This window comes from Bacillus rossius, assembly GCF_032445375.1.
Source record: "Bacillus rossius redtenbacheri isolate Brsri chromosome 4 unlocalized genomic scaffold, Brsri_v3 Brsri_v3_scf4_2, whole genome shotgun sequence".
NCBI lineage: Eukaryota > Metazoa > Arthropoda > Insecta > Phasmatodea > Bacillidae > Bacillus > Bacillus rossius.
Window position 1 is genome coordinate 27,016,063 of NW_026962011.1, and position 22,987 is coordinate 27,039,049.

Sequence of the window (22,987 nt, forward strand, 5' to 3'; positions counted from 1 at the left end):
CCAGTATTTAATATCAATCACTAAATTTCTGAATGCAACTCACACATATTTTGCACTCGCACTAGAATTCGCTACCGGATCAGCTATGTCGACTATTGAACCATTCAATTTGCAAAGCAGAGTTGAAATGGGCACGCCTACCTCAGCGAGTGAAACACGAGTACCTTTGTGCTCGTCCATGCACTTAAAAAAGTTGAGTTTTTCATCAATCGAAAAGGTTTTCCATATTTTACATGCTGCCATCTTGTTAAAGTACGTACAGATAAAAATAGTGAATTACTTACAGGAAAAAAACCAACTTTTCCCTTATTCACAATGTTATTTGTTGCCGACCAGGTTATTCTTAACAGACGTTGGCAGAGATTTAATACCGGAAATGTATACAGTACGTAATCCTGAATGTATGTTAGTGATGAACAGTAGGAATTCCTATAAACTGTAGCGCCAGCGTCGCGTGCTATCATTTTCTCAAAGTCTGTCTTTATTAGGCCAGCCCGTCAGTACCGTTTTTAATGAAAAATTACTTTAAAAAATTCACGAACTACAGCGCTAGTGTTCCCAAAAACATTTTTGATTTGGTATTTCACACAATAGTGATATCATCATAGGTGAGATTTCCATGACAAACACGGGAATAACGAATTTATGTAGTTATTATTATAGGCACGTTGTAATCAAATAGAATTTATTGCATTGCATTAAATGAGGTTAAAACGGGCCTGATAAAAAATGGTGCAAATAATGGGAAAAGGTAAAATCGGGGTTCTACAGTAATACCAGTATCCTTACATTTTTTAAAACGAAATTACTCTTTACTATCATTTTTTTTAGTTAATCAAACATATTTAAGGTTAGTTTCGCTAACATAAAGCGTTATTTGGCACATCAATATGTTTGGTATGTCCCCTAATTTTTATGAAAGTGGTTTTATATGGGTTTACGTTCATACAGGTGAATTCGCCATCTGCCTGTGAAAATTTGTTGCATGATGCTTGCGCATCGTAAAAAATTCACTCATCATCAAAAGCAGCATAAATTCAAAAAATAAAATGGTTTCAATAACATTTGGTTACAAGATGACATTTTTAAGATAGGTGACTTAAGTTTTAACACACAATTTTTGAACGTTTTAAAATCATTTGATGTTCACAAATATTTGTTAATATTCTATTGATATGTGATTATGATTAACAATAAGTGCTGTTTCCATAGCCTTATTATATGTCATACTGCAACACGCTATGAGAGGGATAGATGTCATTTCATGGAGATGCCACCTTGCATGTCATGAGACAGAGGCTTGTGCTCCATCTTGGCAACTCACTACTCAGATACTGGGCACCGAGTTGAACTCAGTGCCTTTAGCTTTACTGAAGCTTGCAAAGTATGTGTACGGTATCTGGTATTTGTGGTGCATAAAAGAGGCATAATGCCAGTAATAATTTAACGTATATTTCCAATAGAAATTTTAATCTCTACTATACTCCTTTGAAACAATATAGTTATTTAACTGATTTGGCAAATGTACAAATCTCACAATCACAATGTCTGAGTGTTTTGTTGCTGGTTATCATGCTGTTGTACCAAACTAAAAGACTAACAGACACGTACACCAACATGAGAATCCATGCCTGATTGAGGTTAAAACCCCAGACTCTCAATGTGTAACACAAGGCAACATCTCTGGAGCTTGTTGAAGCCAGTGATAAAAATTACACAAGTAATTTAACTTTTCGTGAATTTCCATTTCCCGTGTTCGTGTTTATACGGGCCGCCGCCTGTCAACTAAGACAGGTTGGTGCTAATTTCATGTCTAACACACAGTTGATACAAGCACTTGTCACAACACCTCCGACCCGACACTTCGCTGTGTGTCCAAGCGATGAGCCACCGCTTGTTCGAGCAGCGCACTCTATTGCTTGTGCCAACACTTGGCTGTGCTGCATTGCCCTGCGCTGTGCACCGCACGTGAGTAGCTCTGCCTCCCTCTGCAAGCCTTTTGTTTCTCCATCTTGCAGAGTAACCTTCATGGCAGCCAATTGTCTTCTATAATTTTACATCTGTATAAGAAAACTTCTTGTCAGACATCTTCCTCACTGCTGTCAGGTAATGCCATTAAGAAGTGAAAGTAGTACAAGGGATGAAACATACCACATTTTTATATTAAAACTATGTACTATGATGTATACAACCAATATTGTCTTTGTCAGAATTTGTTTTAAATGGTTTAAGATCCAGTTAGAGGACTCTAAATTATGTTCTTTGCTGTACATGAAGTTCATTAAAAAATGCTGTAATAGTAAGACAAATAAGTTGGTGAATTGATAGATCAGTGCCGTGGAAGGCCGGTGCTTAGTGTTTTAAAGTACGGGAGATGGTTGTCCCGCACTGGGTCAGTAGCGCTGCCTCCGAGATGTTCTGTAGTCGTGCCCTGCGTGGCTGTCCCAGCACTAATCTCCTGCTGTCTGTCGGGACATCCTACGCATGTTGAAAATAATGTTTGTCGTGGACACAATATAAGCTCTTAACCCAGAAGTGAGAAATAATAGGAAAAATCTATTTTTGCCAAAATTGATATTATTGACAAATTTCAAAGATACGAAGCTTTTCAGGAGTATTAATTAGTTTTTACATTTACCAACCTTACTGTAACTCTCATTCAAGATTTAACATTCCCAAATAATGCAAAAAATATTTAAAAAGTATAGTTCAACAAAAACAGTTTTTTTTTTTTTGCCTAGATCAAACTTTTAAAGCAATATACAAAGTATTTAAACTTATTACTTGATGTACAGAATGTTATATAATGTAAGCAGGGGCGCAACAACAGGGGGGGGGGGGGCAAAGGTATTTTGCCCCCCCACTGAAACCCATAGGCATGCGCAGGACTTCAGTATTGATGGTGCCAGATTACACAACAGCCCTGTCTTTCACGGACCCCGAGCCTAAAGCGGGGGGTCCGGGGGTCCTCCCCCGGAAAAATTTGGATTTGAAAGCGCAAAATGGTGCTATTTAAGGTGTTTCCGAACAAAAACATTAAATACACAGATGTAAAAAATTTAACATTTTTATGACAAATTATGGCTTTGAACTTATAATCACCAGGAAAACTACTAAACTATTTACAGTTTTAAGCTTTGTTGAGCCATAAAGTAAATTGCACAAATTGTTTGCACGGAATTCATGCTGGTGGCTTTGAAATACCGTTCTTATATGTTTTCTGAAGACGCCAAATAAATGCTAGAAAAAACATTCTCAAATGTTAAGTTTTAAAATCAACAAATGAAGGAGTTTTTGTAACATAGTACCTAAAATATGTAAAATATTAAAATAATAAAAATACAAAAATAAGAGTGGGCAAAAGTTTTAACTTTTGGAATACAACAAAAATGTTTTGTCGACGACTGCATATAAGTCATCGAGTAAGCCTATCCTTTTAACTAACTAAACTCTCTTTTTTTAAATAAACCCTGGCGGACGGCGGCTATTATTCCGTGCGCCTGCCGAGTGGAGTGAACAGTGGACACCGAGCGCGCATTCTATGTAATTCGAGGAGAACTAGGAGAAGTATTTACTTTTCAGAAGTTTCGTAACCGCGGCCCGCGTGTACAACACAAGTATGTAATTGCACCTGGCAGTTGGTTCGATTGATAATTGATATACTGATAGTGTTATGAGCACATATCTGTAACTCGACACGATTGGAAAACATATTTGTTTTGGAAATAATACGGATTTTTGTAAGTATGTATTATTTCTGCTTGTAAAAAACAAAATAACGTTAACCCTAATGGTGGTGCCAAGGCACCTGTGGCACCTACCGTGCGCACGCCTATGCTGAAACCTTGAAGTGGGGGCAAACGGGGGCAAAGAAAGTGCTGTGTAATCAATTTTTAGATAGTAAAACTGCTTAAATAGCACCATTTTCCACCTTGAAATACAAATTTTCCCGGGGAGCGACCCCCGGACCCCCCACTTCAATAGGGGGGATAGATGATTCTTTATAAAAAGGTATAGTGCCCCCCCCCCCCCCCCCCTTTGGAAATTTAGTTCTTGCGCCCCTGAATGTAAGTAATGACATCGTTCCAGAGATAATACAATAAAAGTATTATACAGAATTATTTTTGTTAACAAACCTGTGTAGGGGTGCAATTTTTATGCGAGAAAAGTTTTCTTGTTGAGGTAAAGTTACTCAAAAACACTAAACTTATTGCATGGAAAGTACGTTTAATTAAAAAGCAGGCCAAACAAATAAAATTTAATAAGGCTTGCAACAAAAACATTTTTGTTGAACTTTAAATAGAAAAATGAAAATCATGACGTGAGCTGGAACTGACACACAACAATCGCTGTAATTCACACTAACCACAAAAAAGTGCGGGCTATTAAATGTAGTTTACGCAGCATTAATAGATTGCACATATTGCATTTAAAAATTGCAACACTAGTGCCATTCCAGCCTTTAAAATTTGTGTGTTTGTGATGAGAAATAGCTTGTAATTCTACTACAATTTAAAGTTTAATAATATTACAGTGGTTTCTGTGATTGGCAAGGTAAGTTACTTAAATATTAACATAAAGATATATTTAATGTGAAAATTTTTGCTGTGCAGAAATTTGATACGTGTTTTTTGTGGTAAGTACCTATTATTACATAATTTCCATATAACATAATTAGTTTTTCACACTGAATTGACGTCAGCCGGGGCATCGCCCCATGAGCCTGATCATCCTCCGTTCCCTTCCCACACCTCTACTACCCGGCATTTGTACCGTGACGTACCTAGTCGTGTGAGTATTTGAATTGCGCGCCACGAACTACCGCAAGAGGGCGCTTTAGAGCCAGTGCGCCGCACCCCTATATGTATTTAAATTATTATTGTTAACCGTTTCTTTTCACCCCTAAACAGTGTCACGACAGTTCTTAGAAACCCACACAATAATTATTAAATAAATAATGAAAAATGATAGTTGCTGAAAGATACTTTGATAAATAGGTACTTAGATTGTTTCTGAGATGCCCCTCCTCAAAACATTTACTAAAATTATCCCCGAAATAAATGCTAGAAAATTGTCAAAAGTTTTAATTTTGAAGTGACTTGCAGTGGTTATAAGAATTATTTTTAATGTACTGTCGTTGGGGAAAAGGGGGGGGGGGGGGGTGTGTTTCGGATAGACAAACTGTGTAACTTGGGGGCCACCATGTGTAGGGGTACGTGGACCCGGCCGTTGACTCCTGGCTCAGGGCTGTGACGTGACCCGTGTGGGAACTAGGCTCGACTCCCCCTTTGTGCAGTAGTACTAGTGGGCTCTTAAGGCATCCCACACGGCTGCTCAGTGAAACTCACGGAAGTCTAGGGAAAGCTCTTTATTGATGTCGAGCGGCACAAGGAAATAAAACGTTACATAAGTAATTACGTGAAGAGAGTTATTAATTGATACACTGAAATAACATGCCAAAAGGAATATTACACAGCCTTAAAGGCTGACCAAGTCACCTCGTGGCCTGGCCTCGAAAGTTCGTTACGTATTAAGACGAAATAAAATATCCAACTGGTTTTAAATAATTATGTTAAAGAGCCAACCTCCCGGGGTAGACATCGAGAAAAAGAAAAAGGTTTAAAAAATAATTACGGAGCGACGGATGTTACCAGATCAGTGAAACTAAAATTGAAGTCGTCGAGGCGCGCGCCGGCCTTCTAGGCTTTCTAGATTCTAGCTTCTACCCCGGGCGGCGAAGGCCCGAAGGGCGAACGGAAGCTACCCGACTAACGACTAACGAGGCCAGGGCACAGTGTTGCCAGATTGTAAATGTCAATGTCTCGTACCAAGGAGCGAAAATTCTTGTACGACACAAAAAATCTCGTACACAATGGTATTGTAAAAGCAAAAGTTTAAGGGTGCGGTTACACGGGACCCTGAACTACTTCAGGTGAACATGTTTAAGTAAACACGTTTACAAACGCGAAAGTGTACGGTTACACTGTAGTTGCTGAAAAGTGTGTTTAGCTCTAATACCGATTGTCTACTGTCAACGAATGACTGTGTTGTTGATCTCTATTTTGTAATTGTATCCAGAAAACGCGTGATATTCTCACTTGTTTATACAGCATTATCAGCACAAATGGAATGTGTTTTATATTGCTCAATATTTTTTTTTTTACAAATCGGGAATTCAAACAACATGCACAGTAAAATTTTTAAACTTATTTATTATTATTTTTTGAGCGAGAGTACCTATCTCAGTTTTAAGAAAATTAGGATCAATTAATATATATATATATATATAATTATCTATTAATTTTTTTTGTTGCATTCGGTAAAATATTACTCGAACTTGTGCCAGAAACACTTTCCAGCTTGAATTTCTGCAAAAGACTGTTTATATTCTAAACAGCCAATCAGAGGCTAATGTAGAAGATATGTCGATCTGAACTACTTTGCCAACCTTGTGTTTCTACAATATTTTTATATACTTGACCTTTGAGTTACAAACCTAACAAATCTAAACAAAACAATTTTCACAATCCTATGATTAAATAAGTAAAACATTAACAAAAATTTTCACAACAATACAATTATTCCTGCCATTCAATCTTTTTGCATTATTTTTTTCGTAAAAAAATATCCAGTTTTTTTACTTTCATTAATTTAACATACTACAAAAATACTCTAAATTGTGAGTTAGGGGTTGTGCATTTAACATTATTCTGACTCTGAGTCATCCTTTCCTGTGCTAGACAAATAGAGGTTGGCACTGTTCATTTTGTTGAGCTTACTTTTAGTGGGCTGGAATTTCACACAGTTCCCCGCTTGTTTCATACATTCAGAAGAAAGCAGAGCCCCATTAACAATGCTAGTGTGAAGCTTGTTTCTGTGCTTGGTTTTCATGAGGTTAACTTTGGAAAACACTCTTTCACAATCCACATGGTAAAGTTAACACAGAAAGTGCAAACACAGCTAATTCCTTGAATTCGGGCATATCTTTCAAAACCCTGCCCCAGAAAATATGTGGTTTCTCGTCGCCACGAAAATCATCTGGCAACTGAGCCAAAGCTAGGGGTACCTAGTCGTCTCCACTGGTCATCGATGCTCTGCGATATGCCTTTCTGTAGAGACAGCTCGAGGCATGGCTGTTACTAAGGACATGAGAGATGGCATGCTATCTCTGAACTCTAGCTGCAAAGCATTTTGTGGTTTTAGCGTATGAATTTGTGACAGCAGTGGATCATCCATATTATACCTGGACCTGATCTGACTAGCTGCTACCTGAAAACGACACAACCGCACATAATCATATAAAACAATGCAAAAGTTAGATACTATTTAGTCTTAAATAAAATTATTGTCTCATTACTAACCTTCAGAAACAGGCGGCATCTATTGATGAAATCCTTGCGCAAGTCTGGCCGGGCCAAGACAGGAGGCGTATCAATGTTCTGCAATACAGCCACCCCAAGGTACATCTCCTGATCACTCAAGTAATAATTGTTCTGGTCTGGATCTACATTGCTTAAGGCTTGTTCAACAACATATGTACGCTTCATGAAACAGAGAAGTAGTTCTTTATATTGCCTCACCCGGCCTCTGTAGAAGGCCCGGGAAGTACCTGACGGGCGCTACGGGCGTCGCGGTGCTGCTGTTGTCCGGGGAGCACCAGGCTAGCGGAACACTAGGCCGTTGGTGATGGGTCGTGGGTACTCTGCCCCCGTGTGCCCCGCCAGGTACGCGGCTTGAAATCTAACCTGAACTTCCCTGAGGCCGCTCGGCCGTGTGGAGGACGGGGTGGCGCGAAATAATCGTAAGCGACACCGGTTATATTGATTTGCGTTTAATTAACGGACTTCTCCGGTGATATGTATGGGTACTTGGTAATTCCTATGCGTACTCTACGCGGTGGCAGAACCTCTACAAACACTATGCGAATGTGCTATGCGGCATCTGAGCCGTTGTACAGTTACATTAACACACGCTGATTACAGAACAAAACACGACACTAATATAACACAATGAATTTGCCCCGGCAGTCTCACGGGGCGCGGTTACTAGTGCTCTGGAGACGGCCAGTATCGAACATTAACTGTCTTAGGGTGCTCAGTGAGCGTGATCCCAAATTACACCTTACACTTACTTGTGGTTGTAGCCGGCAGGCGTATGCGCGGCGGTATTAGCGAAAGCGTGTTGGCTGGAGTCGGCCAGTGCCATAAATGGCGTCCGCGACGCGCAGCGGACCACTAAGTAAAATGGTCGAGATAAGCTCGGGTCCGCAAAATACACGTCGAGTCGACGTGAGCAGCAACGAAGTAAAAAGAAAAGGTTTAGATATTAAAGTGACTACAGAATGAACGATCGGTGTAACAAAGTGAAAGGCTGCTCACGGACACACATCTTGACCCGGCGCGGAGTGGTTGGAGACTGCCGAACATGGCCGCTTCGCAAGGGAGGGAAACTTTCGCCTCCTTTTGAGTCGGCGCCAAATACATATATTAACTTAATTTACTCTATTATAAGCTAAAAACACGTTACAGGTGCCCAATTAAAAGGTACCACCTGGTAATTGGTTGCTTAAGGCTTAACAATGGTTTTAGAGTATTTAATCATTTGAATTGTGGCATCAAGTTGGCGACTGTAAATTTATTCACAAATTGTCTCACTGTGAATTGTTTTAGTGGGATTTCTCCTAATCCGACTTCATCATTGTCACGGGCACTTTAATTAAGGCCAGTGGCCGCGGTGACTCTTGATGAGGTTCATTGTCTGCTCCGTGCGAGCATCGCACACACGGAGTGGCTACAGCACACTTCTCTAATGCCTAAGAATTTATAATTGTCTCTTAGTGTCCTGTCCCTCAATTGTTTTATGGGTTCGAGCCCCCGGGATTCCGTGCCCTAAAGTTTCTTTGAGTCTATTGGGGTCACGCCCGAGGCGCTCATCTGACTCATTCCCTCTGGGCTAAGGGTGCGCTCCGAAAATGGGATCTGGTACTAGCGGTGCAGAGCACGGGCTTAGAGGCCATGGTTGGGACGACGTCAGTATAATGCACGAACACGTTCGTGAATTTCGGTTACCACTACTTGTGAACTTTGAAAGTATTTGTTGAACTGTGTGAACTTGGGAAGCACCCAAGCCAGAAACTGGTAGTACAACTTCATGAAAGGGTCATGAAGGCTCTTAAATGTCTCTTCAGCAGTGACGAGACGCTCCTCAAACCACTTGTCAATAAAAAACAATCGCAGAGCATCCCATTGTTCTAAGAGCCGCTTGACAACAGCAACAAGTGACAGCCAGCGAGTTTGTGAAGGATGTAATAGTTTATGTGGTTCCAAATTCAGATATTCCTGGAAAAGAACTGTGATTGTTTGTTACTATTATCTTTGAAAGATTTGTGCAATGGGAGTGCATGACTTTATGTAAGCTTTTGGACATACACCATTGCTATGCACATGTATGTCTGTAGAAGAAAACTACAAAAAAAAAAACACAAATGACAAAAACACAAATTAAGCAAAAAATTGCTGTTGTCAGGATATAAACACCACACAATACTCCACAGCAGGAATATGGTCAACAAACAAAGAAAAACAAAGAAAAATGGACTAACAAAACGAAAACCCTCCACAAATGATGACAGAACAAAAATACCGAACCCGAAAAAAATTCAGTACAACAGTTGAAACGAGACAAAAACACAGCAAAACGAAAAGACGAAACAAACACAATAGTTTTCCAAAAACAGAAGAGAACAAAAAAACAAACTAGAAATGATGACAGCAAAATATTGAGACCAAAAAATTCAGCGCAACAGTCAAAACGAGACAAAAACACGACAAAACGAAAAGACGAAACAAACACAACAGTGTTCTAAAACAGATGTGGCCGTCAGGGCCACATTTAACCTTGTAATTAAATTTGGCTTTATTGAGGTTAATAGCTTTAAGTTTTATATAGTTTTATTTTACGTATTTTTACGTTTTTATTTTTTATTTGATGTTAATTCATCTTTTTAAATAATGGTTGTGACTGTTAATATTTTATTTTAAGCTAAGCGCTTTATTTTGTTACTATGGATTGGTAATTACGTGATATCGATTGTGTTTCGCATGAATTCCACTTGGTGCGCTACCGACGGTTTGGCAATGACGTCACCGACGCGGCCGGCCGGGAATGCAGGGGCGGATCCAGTGATCAGTTTTGGGGGGGGAACTGGTGCCCGAAGAACATTGAACGGTATTGACAACATGGTTCTTATGGAATCCTGGGCATAAAATAATTATTATAGAATATAACATAGGCATATAATAATACCAACCAGAAGAAAAAAAAATCAAAAATTTATTTTGAAAAATTAAATATTAAAATTAGGAAGCAAATTTTTTTATTACTGGAACAATTTATCTCAAGTAGAATGTAATACTTGGGCATTTACAAAGTCATGGGGAAATGAAGTGGGAGTAATTGCAAATTATTCATGAAAAAAATTAGTTATCTAACTGGATTACTTCAAAACTGGCTAATTACAAAATCTAGCTAATTTGAAAGTACTGCAATTTTAAATTCTTAGAGACCTTCCTCGTTTCCAATTTAAAAAAAAATTAAACCATGTTTTTTGGCTGTAAAATATGTTTGGTAATTCCCGTAAATCTTTAAAAATAGATTGAGTTGGTTTTGATTAAAAACACTTCAATTAATGTAATATACACTGTTTATTGTGTATTATTTTATATTAATGTAATAATATTCTTTGTATAAATATGAAATGACATAGAACATGTAATATTTGCTGAATAAAAGCATATGAAATAAATTATTTTGCTTCATATTGCAATTTAAGAATCATCATGAAGTAAAAATATATAATTAGAGAAAGATACAGCGTTTGCCAGATTTTGAGAAACGCTCAATCACGTGAAAAGCGTCCACTGGTATGTCATAATGAATATGGAGAAGAGCGAGACCCTCAAGTCGTCTCTCAATCATTGTAGTTCGGAGCCACGTTTTAGTGCGACGTAACGTTGAGAAAGTTCTCTCTGCGCTGGCATTGCTGACTGTAAATGTGCAAAGAACATGAAGCAGTGTATAAATAATGTTGTATATGTCCTTGTCACAAGCAGATAGTGCATCAATAGCTGTTTTGGGAAGTTCGGCACCACGAGCTTTTTCAGTTTTCCATGTCTGCTGCCAGTGAAAAATTTCACCTTTTAACTTTATTAGCTGAATTTCCTTGGTGCTCTCTAGTAATTGAGAAAACTTGTTTACCAGGAACCGAATTGAATCGTTTATTTCAGCTAAGGTTGTGTTCACTATCAACTGTGGAAGTAGAACTGGGAGTCTAAATATATCAAGGACTTTAGAAGAAAATCTTGTCTTGATATCTTGTAATATGCCATCTAGAAGTGGTATGAATACTGAAATTCTGTAATAATCCTTTACAGATTGCGACTCTATTGGTACCGGGTAGTTACTGCGATGAACCTGTCGCCCAACAGTCCTGGGTTTCCGAAGCTCAACATTAAGTTTCTCTGCCATTTTCTCTGTCTCGGCATAAATTTCTTTGAAGTAATTGTCACAATCCGCACGACGAGTCTCTAAGACCGAAATAACATTTGTAATACTCTTAGAAGCATGTACAAGGTCAAGTGTTTCTTTTTGAAGAAGTTTGCTCAAAGGAAGTGTAAGGGCCATAACATTACTAAGGCCGAAGACAACAACCAAAAATTTACTTTCACATAGAGCAGCTATAAGTGATGCTGCTCTTCCAGCTACAGATTTGTCTTTCCAGCTAGAAATCTTCTCGAGAGCTTCTATTATTTCTGGCAAATCAAAAACAAACTGAAGTACACCGTCATGTCGTTCGACCCATCTTGTATCTGATAAATGAGCTAGTTTTTTTCCCAAGAAACTGAAGAAGAGTTTTACTGCGTTTTTGAAAAGAAAAGAAAGAGATAGTTTCTTTCATTATACCCACTGCATTTTGGACCACATGTATCTTTGAAGACTGAGATAGAGAATTGTTAAGTTTGTGATTGTAACATGGCATTACCACAGCATTGGTTGTCAAAGTCTGCACTTCCTTTACTGCACCTCTGTCTTCTGATAACATGACAGAGCAGCCACCAGTACCAATTGCTACACACTGGAGGGGAAGAAGCTGCAATGATTTTATTTTCCTGATAATAATTTGGCCTAGTGACTTTCCTGCAAGAGACAGTTCTTCAGTGGCCGTTGTGACTGGTTTGTTTGTTGAATTATCTTCGGTACCATTCTGAAGTATTGAAAATTTGTTGTTTGTTTGGAAAGCTGTGGTTTCAGACATATCACCAAATGCATCTATAAATGAAACGAAATCTTCCCTTACAACCGTGTTCTGACCAAAATGTACATAGCGAAGGACAAGACTCACTTGGGATTTATTTGACATGTCACTGGTTTCGTCAAATATAATAGCATAAAACCCAGATAATCTTACTCTCTTGAGAATTGTATCTAACATGTCTAGTCCACAGAAGTCGATAAGCTCGTTTTGCACAGTTTTGCTGATATATGTAGCATTAAAATGAGCAGTTTTAATGTGATTTTCAAGTATTTTATCTCCAGCATCCACCCGAAAACGAAGCATTGCCCGAAAATTTCCTTCATTATAAGATGGAGCATCGGTAGTAAGTGGACCATCATCCCGATGACCACGGAAAGGAATATTTTGCCTTCCAAGTAGTATAACTGTTTTCACAATCGGTAGTAGTTTTTTTCAGATTTACCTCAGCCTCTTCCAAATGTTGTTCTTTGACAAGACTTACTACCTCGGAGCAAGGATTATGATATGTCTTAAGGAAGTTCTTCCCCATGGCAACTGCAGTCATATGGTATTGATGGCTTGCATGTTGTTCCAAGTAACCTTTAGCTCCAATCAAATCTTTAAAATTTGTAAGAGGTTTTGTAACTAAAGTTTTGAGGGGAACATTTCTGCAGTACCTACCCACCTTCATTCCTAGTTGTAAACCATGGACAATATTTACAAAACAGACCTTTTTTAACATCTGATAGAACCAGCCATTCTTTGTAGGTTTGCAGATGACTCCGCCTCACAAAATTCCGCACAGGCTTTCCAGAGACAACACGGGTGGAATGTGGAAAGACATAAGATTCTGGTGGTTGCCACGGATTTTCTAGCAGAACGGACTTAGTGTAGTCATCAATATTTCCTCCAACAAAGTGGCCAATGTCACTGGAAACACTTCCAACAGAAGACGAAGAGCTAAGTAATGCTGAATGTAATATGCCATTGTTAACCTCATCTGGATAAGGCTTTTGGATATGATATTGGTCAGAAGAGCTTGAAGATGATGCAACTTTCTCATCATTATTGATAATCGAAGTAAAATCATTTTCCAAAACAATATCATTGTGTGTTTTACCACAATTCAAATCAGTTGGCTGCTCAACTTATTCTGAGGCATACTCAGAATTCACTTCCACACGTGACTTCTTCTGAGGTGGCCCAAAGAAAGAAGATAGCAAGCTTTGTTTTCCTCCTTGTTGAACAGCCTGTTTGGAAAAAAAATCATAAACCAGTACAAAATAATGTTGCAAATCAACATTTTGAGTTTCTATGAAACAGTGAAACCAACACAAGAAAGTGTTTGGCAATTTATTGCACTTTTGCCATACCTATTTTGAGCTAGCCCCTTCACGACAAATTAGCTTGGACACGAGTGTAATGTGTAATTTTAAACAGGTGTTAAGTATTTGCGATATATTATTTTACTAACACCTAGTGGATATTACTTCAGCAGCTGACAATAATATCTTTAGTTTGGTGTAACACTCGAGTATACAACATACCCGCAAATTTATGTAGGCGGTAGGCCCCTAATTTAATGAACTTGCGCGAGACACAGCATTAAACATGTTTGGGTTAACTGTATAAATCCGCACATATCATATACATAATTTTGTGACAGTATTAGACTGTGGTAATTTGTGAAGAGTAAGAAAACAGTTATAAAATGTCGCTTACTGCGAGCAATTAAAATGTGTCTTTGATGTTAGAATATGAAACGATGGAGTGTTTTGATATTTGTAATGCTTTGGATGTAGTTGTTTTATGGTATTTATATAAACTATTATATTTCTGTTTTTTAATATTTATAAAATACATGGTCACCTTTGACTTTGTATCACAGTTTAGTTGAAATCTGCTGACTGCCCTTTCTTATTAATTATTACTTTATAAATGCAGATTTAATAGTTTTTTTTTTTGCATTTGACTAGAAATTATTTACATGCGGATTTCTTAGCTAGGTTACAATTTAATATTCGCCTGATGAGACTTTTTAAACAGTTTGTAACTGTGGTTGGTGTATTAAACATACTGGCAAAAATATTATTAACTTCAGATGTTATTTTTTTGTTTTAATTAATTCAATTCTATTCATAACAGTTAGGTTTGCTTCTGCTTATTGTTTTTGCTTTTTTATAATTTTCGAAAGTTAGAGTATTTGAATAAATAATTTTTCATAAATTTTAGAAAGTTTACTGTTTGGGACTGTGGCCAGAGAGCCAGAGTTGTTCGCTGATGAAGTCATGAAGTGAGACACTGGTCATGGTGTAACAAACTATACTTAGTTCCAAGTCTGCCACTAGATGCTACCACAGTCTGCTCTATGCATTGCAATAGCATATCGTCAGTGCAGTATCACGTAATTCCACCACACTTGAAGCAGGTTCATGGGATATTATTCAAAGCTAATTTGCGCAAAATTAATATAAATAGAACTGAAAATATTTACTACGGGTTTTATTTTTGAGCTGAATACAACTTTAGTAAAATCTTTACGACGTACGTAACACATGCTTTATTTTTCCTCACTATAATATTCGTATTTCACAATTTAAAAAAAAAATCATAATAATACAAAGGACATTAAAATATCTTAAATATTTCAGGTTAAATTAATTTTAAATTGAAAAAAGAGTCAAAATCATGTAAAAAAAATGCGTGTTAGATATTGATACACACATTCTGGCAGGATTATTTTCATTTAAAAACTAATTTTATGGTCCGATCAGATGTACAAAAAAGTTCTAATTTATTTTAAAATGCTTAATTGACTTGTACTGTATAAAATAATGAGATGCTTCCGCCTGGTATCTCGCAAAAACTTGTGTTGACTTCACTGAAAGGCATTTGTGTAGCAACAGTATGCTTGCTAGTCTAAGAGACTCTCACCATGCTCGAGTAATGCTTGCCACCATACACCTCACAAAAACATGATTTACGTAACACTCACTATTACATTTTCTATCACTGTCTTTCTGCTAGTTTTCTTTTAAAGCGCGCGAAACAATCTCAGACACTACAGTTATCAAGCAGAGTTGCCACATCCGAATTGAGAAATCCTTAACAAAAAAAAAAAAAAAGGCACAAATTTCCCATTCAAGACACATGCTATCATTATAAAGTTGTTACCAAGCAATGTTCCCAATTTAGTTGTAATAAATTCCTCGACAAAATCATAAAATTTTAATATTTGATACAAAAAATATTTTCAGATCCTTTGACAAATGAATGTTCGGTGATAAAAAAAAAACAGCATTCCATTTTTTTTTGCCACTGGCTTTTGGGGGGGGGGGGAAATTTCCCCCATTTCCCCCCCCTCTTGAAACCGCACCTGGGAGTAAGGGGTATCAGCTGGAAGCGAGGACTTTTAGCGAGACTCGTGCGGAGAACGGAGCATGTGACGGCGGACTGAAGAGCCGGGCGGCAGCGGGCGGCTATGGGCAGGGTCAGCATGGAGACACCACGCAGGACGACAGGGCAAGGGATTTCCCGGCGATGCACTCTTCGTACAAGGTAAAAAGAGGCGGCTGCATTGAGTTTTTTCCCTCGTGGTGTTAAACCAACTGTTGCGAAGATCGTAATTTGATTTTATGCCCATGCTGAACTTTTCTACTTTGGACGGAACTTTTGCACCCTTTTTGTGAGAAGAGGCCCATTTTTTTTAATGTCACACATTGGTGATGTGATGACGTGTTTTTGTTAACGGTCGCCCGTTTGCCTGTTTTGTGGGACACGAAAGTGTTTTTAAAATAATGCGGCGTTTGGAAAATTGTAGCAACGTTTTGAGACTTTGGCGAAATTAGCGTATTTTCAATTGGACTTTACTAATTCTAATGACTTTCTGCAGTATTATAGAGTGCATACGAGGGAGTTTTGCCGCACGCACGGACTGAAGTTAGTGCGTAATTTATTCATTTTTATGGAACAGTATGTCGGCGAGGCATTAGACTGTCTAGTTTATTGAAGGTCAGCGAGCTGGCGGACGTCTAGAATGTTAACATAATGGCAAGCTTTTAGTGACAAATTATTTCAAGAGAACAATTAATGAGAGCTGATAAATACGTTTAATTCTTGTTTTGTATTAGAACGTTTTATGTAGAATTTTATATAGTATTTTATATAGATTTATATATTTTTTTATAATTGGTATTAAGGTAGGCCATCTTACATTAACTTTTTTTTTGTGGCCACACCTCACGACCTTCGTTGTGATCATTTAATTGTTAGTAAGGCCGTTGTTAATATTTACATACATATATATATTTTTTATCATCATTATTTATTTTTTTTATAATATTTAATCTGTAATGAGTATTTTTGAGAATGGGTTAAGACACTGCCATTATTACTGCGTTTTTTTTTGTAATCAAACGTGTATTGTTATATTGTTATAGTAAATGTTAACTTTTGAAAATTATTTTTTTTTAATAGTAATTACCCAAAGTCTTGCCTTTATTTGGAATTACGTTTGCTCTGCTTTGTATGCTTTAAGTTTTTGGCCTGACCCCTGGGCATTGGTATGGGGAATTTTTTATTGTGTTGCCTTTCATACCTTTTTATAAGTTTTGGAATTTCCCTTCGCGCCCAGAGTGGGTCGGGGACGCAACCCCTCTTCCGAGTTAGTAGGAAGAAGGGTTACACAGAAACAAGCGACGTTTCGGGAACTGCTATCTGCTCCTGTCCTCAGGCAGAGACGCACATGGTACGAAAACACAGGTGTGACTCTGTGCTAACGCATTGTCTCTCAAGGGGTGGGTGTGGGGAACAAGGGTCGGTGAGAAATGACGATAAACTCAGTTTGTAATATATTTATTTTTTTGCACACACCAAATCTGCACATGGTGCTATCAACGGGACTGGCCTTTCGCGAGCGAGAGCCGAAGCATGTTCCAACGCACTGTCTATTATTGGTATGAGCCTCACCCTGAAAGTGATGTAAGTGATAGAGATTGGAATCCGTAAGGAAAGTTAGTGCCACTGGACAACAAGAACGGGGCTCAAAGGATGTGGCCCTTAATAAAAGCACATGGACATTGTACCCAACATTGGGGACAGAAAAGGCGATCAGTTCACACAAGAAACTCGTTGCATATGGAAATGCAGTGCCGAGTGCATAATTTACACTGAGCATATTGATTACGCATTATGCATGCACCGAGAGCCCCTGTAGATCCGCGTTCCACAGTAACACTACACATTCCTTCTGCTAAGGCCAAAGTTGAAACCTAATTAAGAAATGATAGTTCAGCCCAGAGGCAACCCAGTGCGGGCGATGTTAAAAACCTGCGGCAAGCCCACAGAGACAAAAAAAGAGTCCACAAGATATGGCCTCTCAACTAAGAGATCGCTTAGTACTGGCGTGCGGGGATTACAGAAATATAATGTTAAGCGACTGTCTAAGCAGAGCGAATAAAATGATTCTGAATGATTTATGGCTATTGCAGTTACGATGGAAGGTGACGACAGATTGATGAAGGCTCTGTTGTGCCTGGAAGCATCTGGCGCCTCCGTGCCGAGAGAGCGATGTTTGAGCTGGCCTTGTGTGGTCCAGCAGTGTGCAGGGTCGCTGTTCGCGCACAAAGTGCATGGGAAACAGAATACATTTCAGGCCAATTCCGTAGATGGAAGAACACAGTGAATAATAAGTTGTTTGATTTATGAAACAAAATAATACTACAAAATCCTTTATAATTACATTACATAATTGCTTAAATTTACGTCTGGCGGATTAATACACAATGTCTCCACGGAGGAACAAGAAAATGTCACGTGATTGCTGCGCGGGAGACTATCAATATATCGGCCGCGGTGCTGTTCTCTCCTCTGCACTTCACACATTCTTAGCACTGCACCCGCGTATGATTGGGGGGGGGGGGGGGGGGGGGGTCACAACCCCGGAGGAACAGCAATGGGTAGCAACATCCTAAGCGGTCGGAGGGAGCACTAAAGGCGATGTCAAACAGTCACTCTAAAATATTTTTTTTTTATGATATTCTTACAAATTAACTTTCTTTTCTCTACACTTTAAATTGAACTTTGAACCTCCTAAAGTTTTATAAAATAGTTTACTAATGGACTATATTTTCAGGTCTGCGAGTTTCTAAATATCCTGGATACAATTAATTAAACCTAAAGACGATTGCTTAAGTGGAGAAGCTATTCCATGCTGACTTGTCACTCTCGGGCCCTCCTCCCTCTTGCAGATCGATGCTTACAAGCTGTCTACCTGCTGTTTACTGCCGAGAAGATGCTGATAATGTTGGTGGTTGCTGATGGTGCCAACTATCTTTAATTACAGGCCTAGGAGTTAGTCTGCAGGAAGAGTCGAGAATTTATTCTGTGGGTGACATCGCCATGTGGCTGGCAGAGAGCACCTGTTAGCTTGACAGAGATACCCCTGGCTGTTGTAGCCACCGGGGACAATATGCTAATTGGTTGATTAATTACATAAGGATAATTGTGTCGAATCTGTTACAGTGGTGATGTGGACCTCCTGTGTCGGTGCTAAGTTTGCCACCTATCTGCCTTGGTGACATTAGCTTCGGAGTGTATTGTGTTAATTTAAGTTATATTTATACAACAATATTAAGAGTGTGTGCTGGGGCTGCTATGGCGCCAGCTGTTTGCGCACCCATCGCTACCTCATGTACCCAGAAGGCTGCTTGTGTGATTGGTAGGACTGACGCTTCTGCAGGCCGACGCCGGTGTATCGGAGGAAGGATGCTGGCATGCCTGCAGGTGTGGTATATTCTGGGGCTGCTAGGGGCCGCCAGCTGTCTGCGCACCCGTCGCTACCTCGTGTACCCTGAGGGCAGTGAGGTGGAGGTGAGCTGTACCCCGCAGGGTGTAAAGACATGCCAACTTTCCTGAGTGTTTCATAACCGTATTGAGCAAACATTGTATTGTCTAATTGTTCGCTGGGCTCAACTTAATAGTGCATTTTACAGTGTGAAAATGTTATTGTTAACATTTTGTTTTATTTTCTTTCATACTGTCAGTCATTTCACATTGTATTAACATTATCAGTGCAGAAATTTTCTCTGTAATACTGTCTGTTATTTCTTTACTTTCATTTTAAGTAATGTGGTACATTTCATATAGACTGGTTTTATCACACAAAAAGGACCTTTTTTTTTCAGATTTATTAAATCAGTAACACAAATATAACTGTTGAACAGATTGTCTGACTTACATCGCTAGAGCTAAGTGTCTAGGATGCAAATTGCTTGAGCATTCACTTTGCTCACAAATTGGCCAGCTTAGCACTTGATGGCTCATGCACGTGGTCTTCAGAACACACATTGCATTAAAGTATGCCCACGATGCTTGCATTTGAAATTCGAGCATTGGGCGTAGATAAACATCAACTAGAAATAAGTGCGAAGTATTAAATGACAAATTAGGTTAGGTGTGTTGTAGCTCAAACCTAATTAATATATTAAACACAACAGACCATGGCCTTGTGGCCGATAATCAAGTGACCTATCTGTGTGTGTACTGGCCAGGGGCATACATAGAAGGGGTAAGGAAGGGATTTGTACCCCTGAAATCTTAAAAATATTTCATTCCTACTAACAATGAAATTGAATTCAAAACTGTAGGCAAATTGCTGTAGCCACTCCCCCATTTCGTATGCCAAAATAAGGAGTCCCCCCTATACAAAGGTCAATAACCCAGCATATCAGGTCTCCACAACTCTTCCTACCTCTCCTCATTGCTCGATTTGTGTAGATTCATGAACACTTTAATGACTATTTATTCGACTGGTGCTCTCTTTCCCAGCAATTCCTACATTGAAACCTAACCCTCTTAAGATCACTTCTAACTTTACTATTTCAACGACACACCATGATATACACTTTCCTGCATTTTCCACCATATTTTGTAAGCTAGATTAATGGTCGTTCAGTAAACACTCGGCTGTTCTAATAATAGCTTCCATATTAATGGCCACTTTAAAAAAGAGTATTGATTTTCACCATAATTAAGAAACTGAAAGGTTTCAATAATATCACATGAGCTCTGAATGAACATAAGTGACTACGATGAAATCAACATGATCGCAGCAACAGTCAGCTGAAGAAGGGTGCAGTGGCTGGATGGTGGTTGTGTTGCAGCTGGCAGTGGGGTTCGACCTACCTGTGGAGGTGAGCGGGGGTGAGGTGGGGCTTGGGATGGAACTAGAGGTGACTTACGAGCTGCCCTCTAACGCCTCACAGCTCTCTCAAGGCTATGTGAGCTACGCGAAACGAGCTGCGCGCCTACCTTCCCGCTGGCAACTGTACTTGTTGCTGGAGAGACTGCTTCGCAGGTCAGCCACCCTCACTCATATCCCATGCTTCACTGTGTAATATTAATAGGTACATCGAAATTACAAAAATCATAGTTTTGCATTTAAAACAACTTGTAAGGCACAGTCAGTAAGTCTGTAAACCTAGTAATGGAGAGTAAAATAACGACTGGGCTTTATTTGAAAATGGGCTTGTAACAGATGTACGATGCTACATATGGCCAAGTGCAAAGATATGCTCTAGTCAGAAAGGAGTGTAAGGCTTAGCCAAGCACACTGCTACTATAAACTCGAACAAATTCGTTGTTACACTAGTCGACTCTACAGTTGGTAGTCTGCAACCAAGAATGTCTGCAAGTTTTGCTCCTTTGTGTCTAGTGAGATTAGAAGGAAGCATACCAGGAAGGCGAAGTTCTGGGGCTTAAGGGGGCCACACAGCCAACTGTCATGTGCACAGCCAGTCTAGAGCTCGGCAGTGACTGTATCAGCAGGTTGTTGCTGTAGGGTCGGACTGGATGGCAGGGCATGCTTGCTGAGGGCAGTGTGCGAGGCATCTGGCAGCCACATGGTCAGGGGTCAGGGACTCTCGGCGGAGGTTCTGCACATCTTCCTCACGTGAGTACTGCACTTACCTTGCTCCCAGCCGCCTCCTCTGCTCTTTCACAAGACTGGTTGGTTAAGTTCCTGGTGGTGCCTTTCCAGAAATCCTTGTGAAATGAGTGTAATGTCAATGTTATATTTATCAGTCATGTTGGTATGATACTATTCAAAAATATACTAAATGTACAACAAAACTTATTCCAGTGCTTATGGACTACAAGGAAGTAAATTCAGCGTTCGACCAATTAAAAAAATTACAATTCAAATGAGTTACATTATTTATTGCATATATCCCCTCTAAGTTAAATATATTTTTCATTTTAAAAAGTAGTGAGAATGCTATACTATGAAATCATATAATAAGTTAAATTTGAAGTTATGTGGCTGCGGAGGGGAGAATAACAGCATAGATTTGCAATGCTGTATTAAAGCACGTGTTACCCTCCTGCTGCTTCTTTACCATTTGCGATCGTTCTGATCACTTGATGCTCGAGAATTTTGGTTCTGAGACCCTGGAAATAAACAATCAGAGTGTGGTCTGAAACCACGTGAACACAGCTTAGTGCTGAGACCCTGGGAATAAACAATCCGCACCCCAGAGTGTGGTCTGAAACCACATGAACACTGCTCATGCCACTAAGAATGTTACTAATAGAAAATATAATGGTGATAACCCGGCATGGACAGTGGTAACTGTGTGTTATGTTATCGGGCTGGGATGTGCTGGCAGGCCATCAGCGACGGATGAGGAGAAGGGGGCGGAGACCCAAGTTCGCAGGGAATACAGCTCTGCGGAGGCCATGGGAGATGCGCTACAGGTGGACTGTGCAGTGCTGTACCCGGAGTGCAGCCTCAGCCTGCTGGACTTGCTGTCGCATGTCTAGTGACAGTGGAACTGCTGTCTCTAAGCTGTGCACATGCTCTGGAAGACCATGAATGTTGTACTGCATGAGGACTATGCAGTGCTGTACCCGGAGTGCAGCATCAGCTTGCTGGACTTTCTATCTCATGGCTAGTGATGGTGAAGCGGCAGTTTCCAAGCTGTGCACATGTTCTGCGAGACTTCGTGTCGGTGGGTCGCTGGGCTAGCTCATGTGATACTGCTAGTGCCCAAATCCGATGTGCCAGGCTCGTAGTTCAGTCAGTGGGCAAACAATATCGAACTACATAAATATGCTTTAAATGTTTTAATATTGAATTTTGAATCATATCTCTTTTTGTACTTACTCCACAAGAGTTTTTTTTTCTCTGTAGGAACACTATGTAAGATCACATATTCTATGGCCACAAGAAGCCAGAGTATTTTTCGTCGGAGAAAGTATGTAGCTAATGTAGAGAGAGTACTTCAGCAATCAGAGTTCGTAACACTAGCTGAACCTGGTTCTGCCATGTCAAGAGTCACATTCGTATTTCAGCCTTATCCTATCCAGAGCCATGCCCTTTCCATGTTAAAGGCTAGTGTGAGGGTCGAACCTGAAAAATAATCTAAGAAAAAATAAAACATCAACACCGATAAGACAAGGACAATGATTTAAGGCGATTGGTGCATAGAAAATATTACAACAAAACTAATTTAACTGTACATATTTATTTTTGATGCTTCTTTTTAAGACATAATATACCTAGGATATTTTTAATAAACTTTTTTTTACTGAGTTATGTCATTTTAAATGCATTTATTTTTATTCCAAGCCAGAATTATTTAGAAAACACATAATTTTGTTAAACTAAAGTATAGTTCAAGAAACGAGTGTACGAAT

The 22,987-nt window shown here is 39.2% G+C and overlaps 1 protein-coding gene across 1 annotated transcript; it reads left to right on the forward strand.

The window, feature by feature from the left end:
- The first annotated feature begins 1,530 nt into the window (after window positions 1–1,530).
- LOC134542157 (uncharacterized) lies at window positions 1,531–22,898 on the forward strand. Its single transcript, XM_063386178.1, has 5 exons — window positions 1,531–1,968; window positions 19,015–19,162; window positions 20,455–20,648; window positions 21,132–21,242; window positions 21,958–22,898. The coding sequence occupies exons 1-5, from the start codon at window positions 1,883–1,885 to the stop codon at window positions 22,109–22,111; spliced, it is 693 nt and encodes a 230-aa protein (XP_063242248.1). The 5' UTR covers window positions 1,531–1,882; the 3' UTR covers window positions 22,112–22,898.
- The last annotated feature ends 89 nt before the right edge of the window (window positions 22,899–22,987 follow it).

What these genes read in the sequence shown, in the direction of transcription:
- LOC134542157 (XM_063386178.1), top strand. Translation starts at nt 1,883, where the DNA reads ATGAGCCACCGCTTGTTCGAGCAGCGCACTCTATTGCTTGTGCCAACA. An exon ending in CTGAGGGCAGTGAGGTGGAG is followed by an intron (nt 19,163 to 20,454) that starts GTGAGCTGTACC and finishes GTTGTGTTGCAG; the next exon opens with CTGGCAGTGGGGTTCGACCT. An exon ending in GTTCTGCACATCTTCCTCAC is followed by an intron (nt 21,243 to 21,957) that starts GTGAGTACTGCA and finishes ATGTGCTGGCAG; the next exon opens with GCCATCAGCGACGGATGAGG.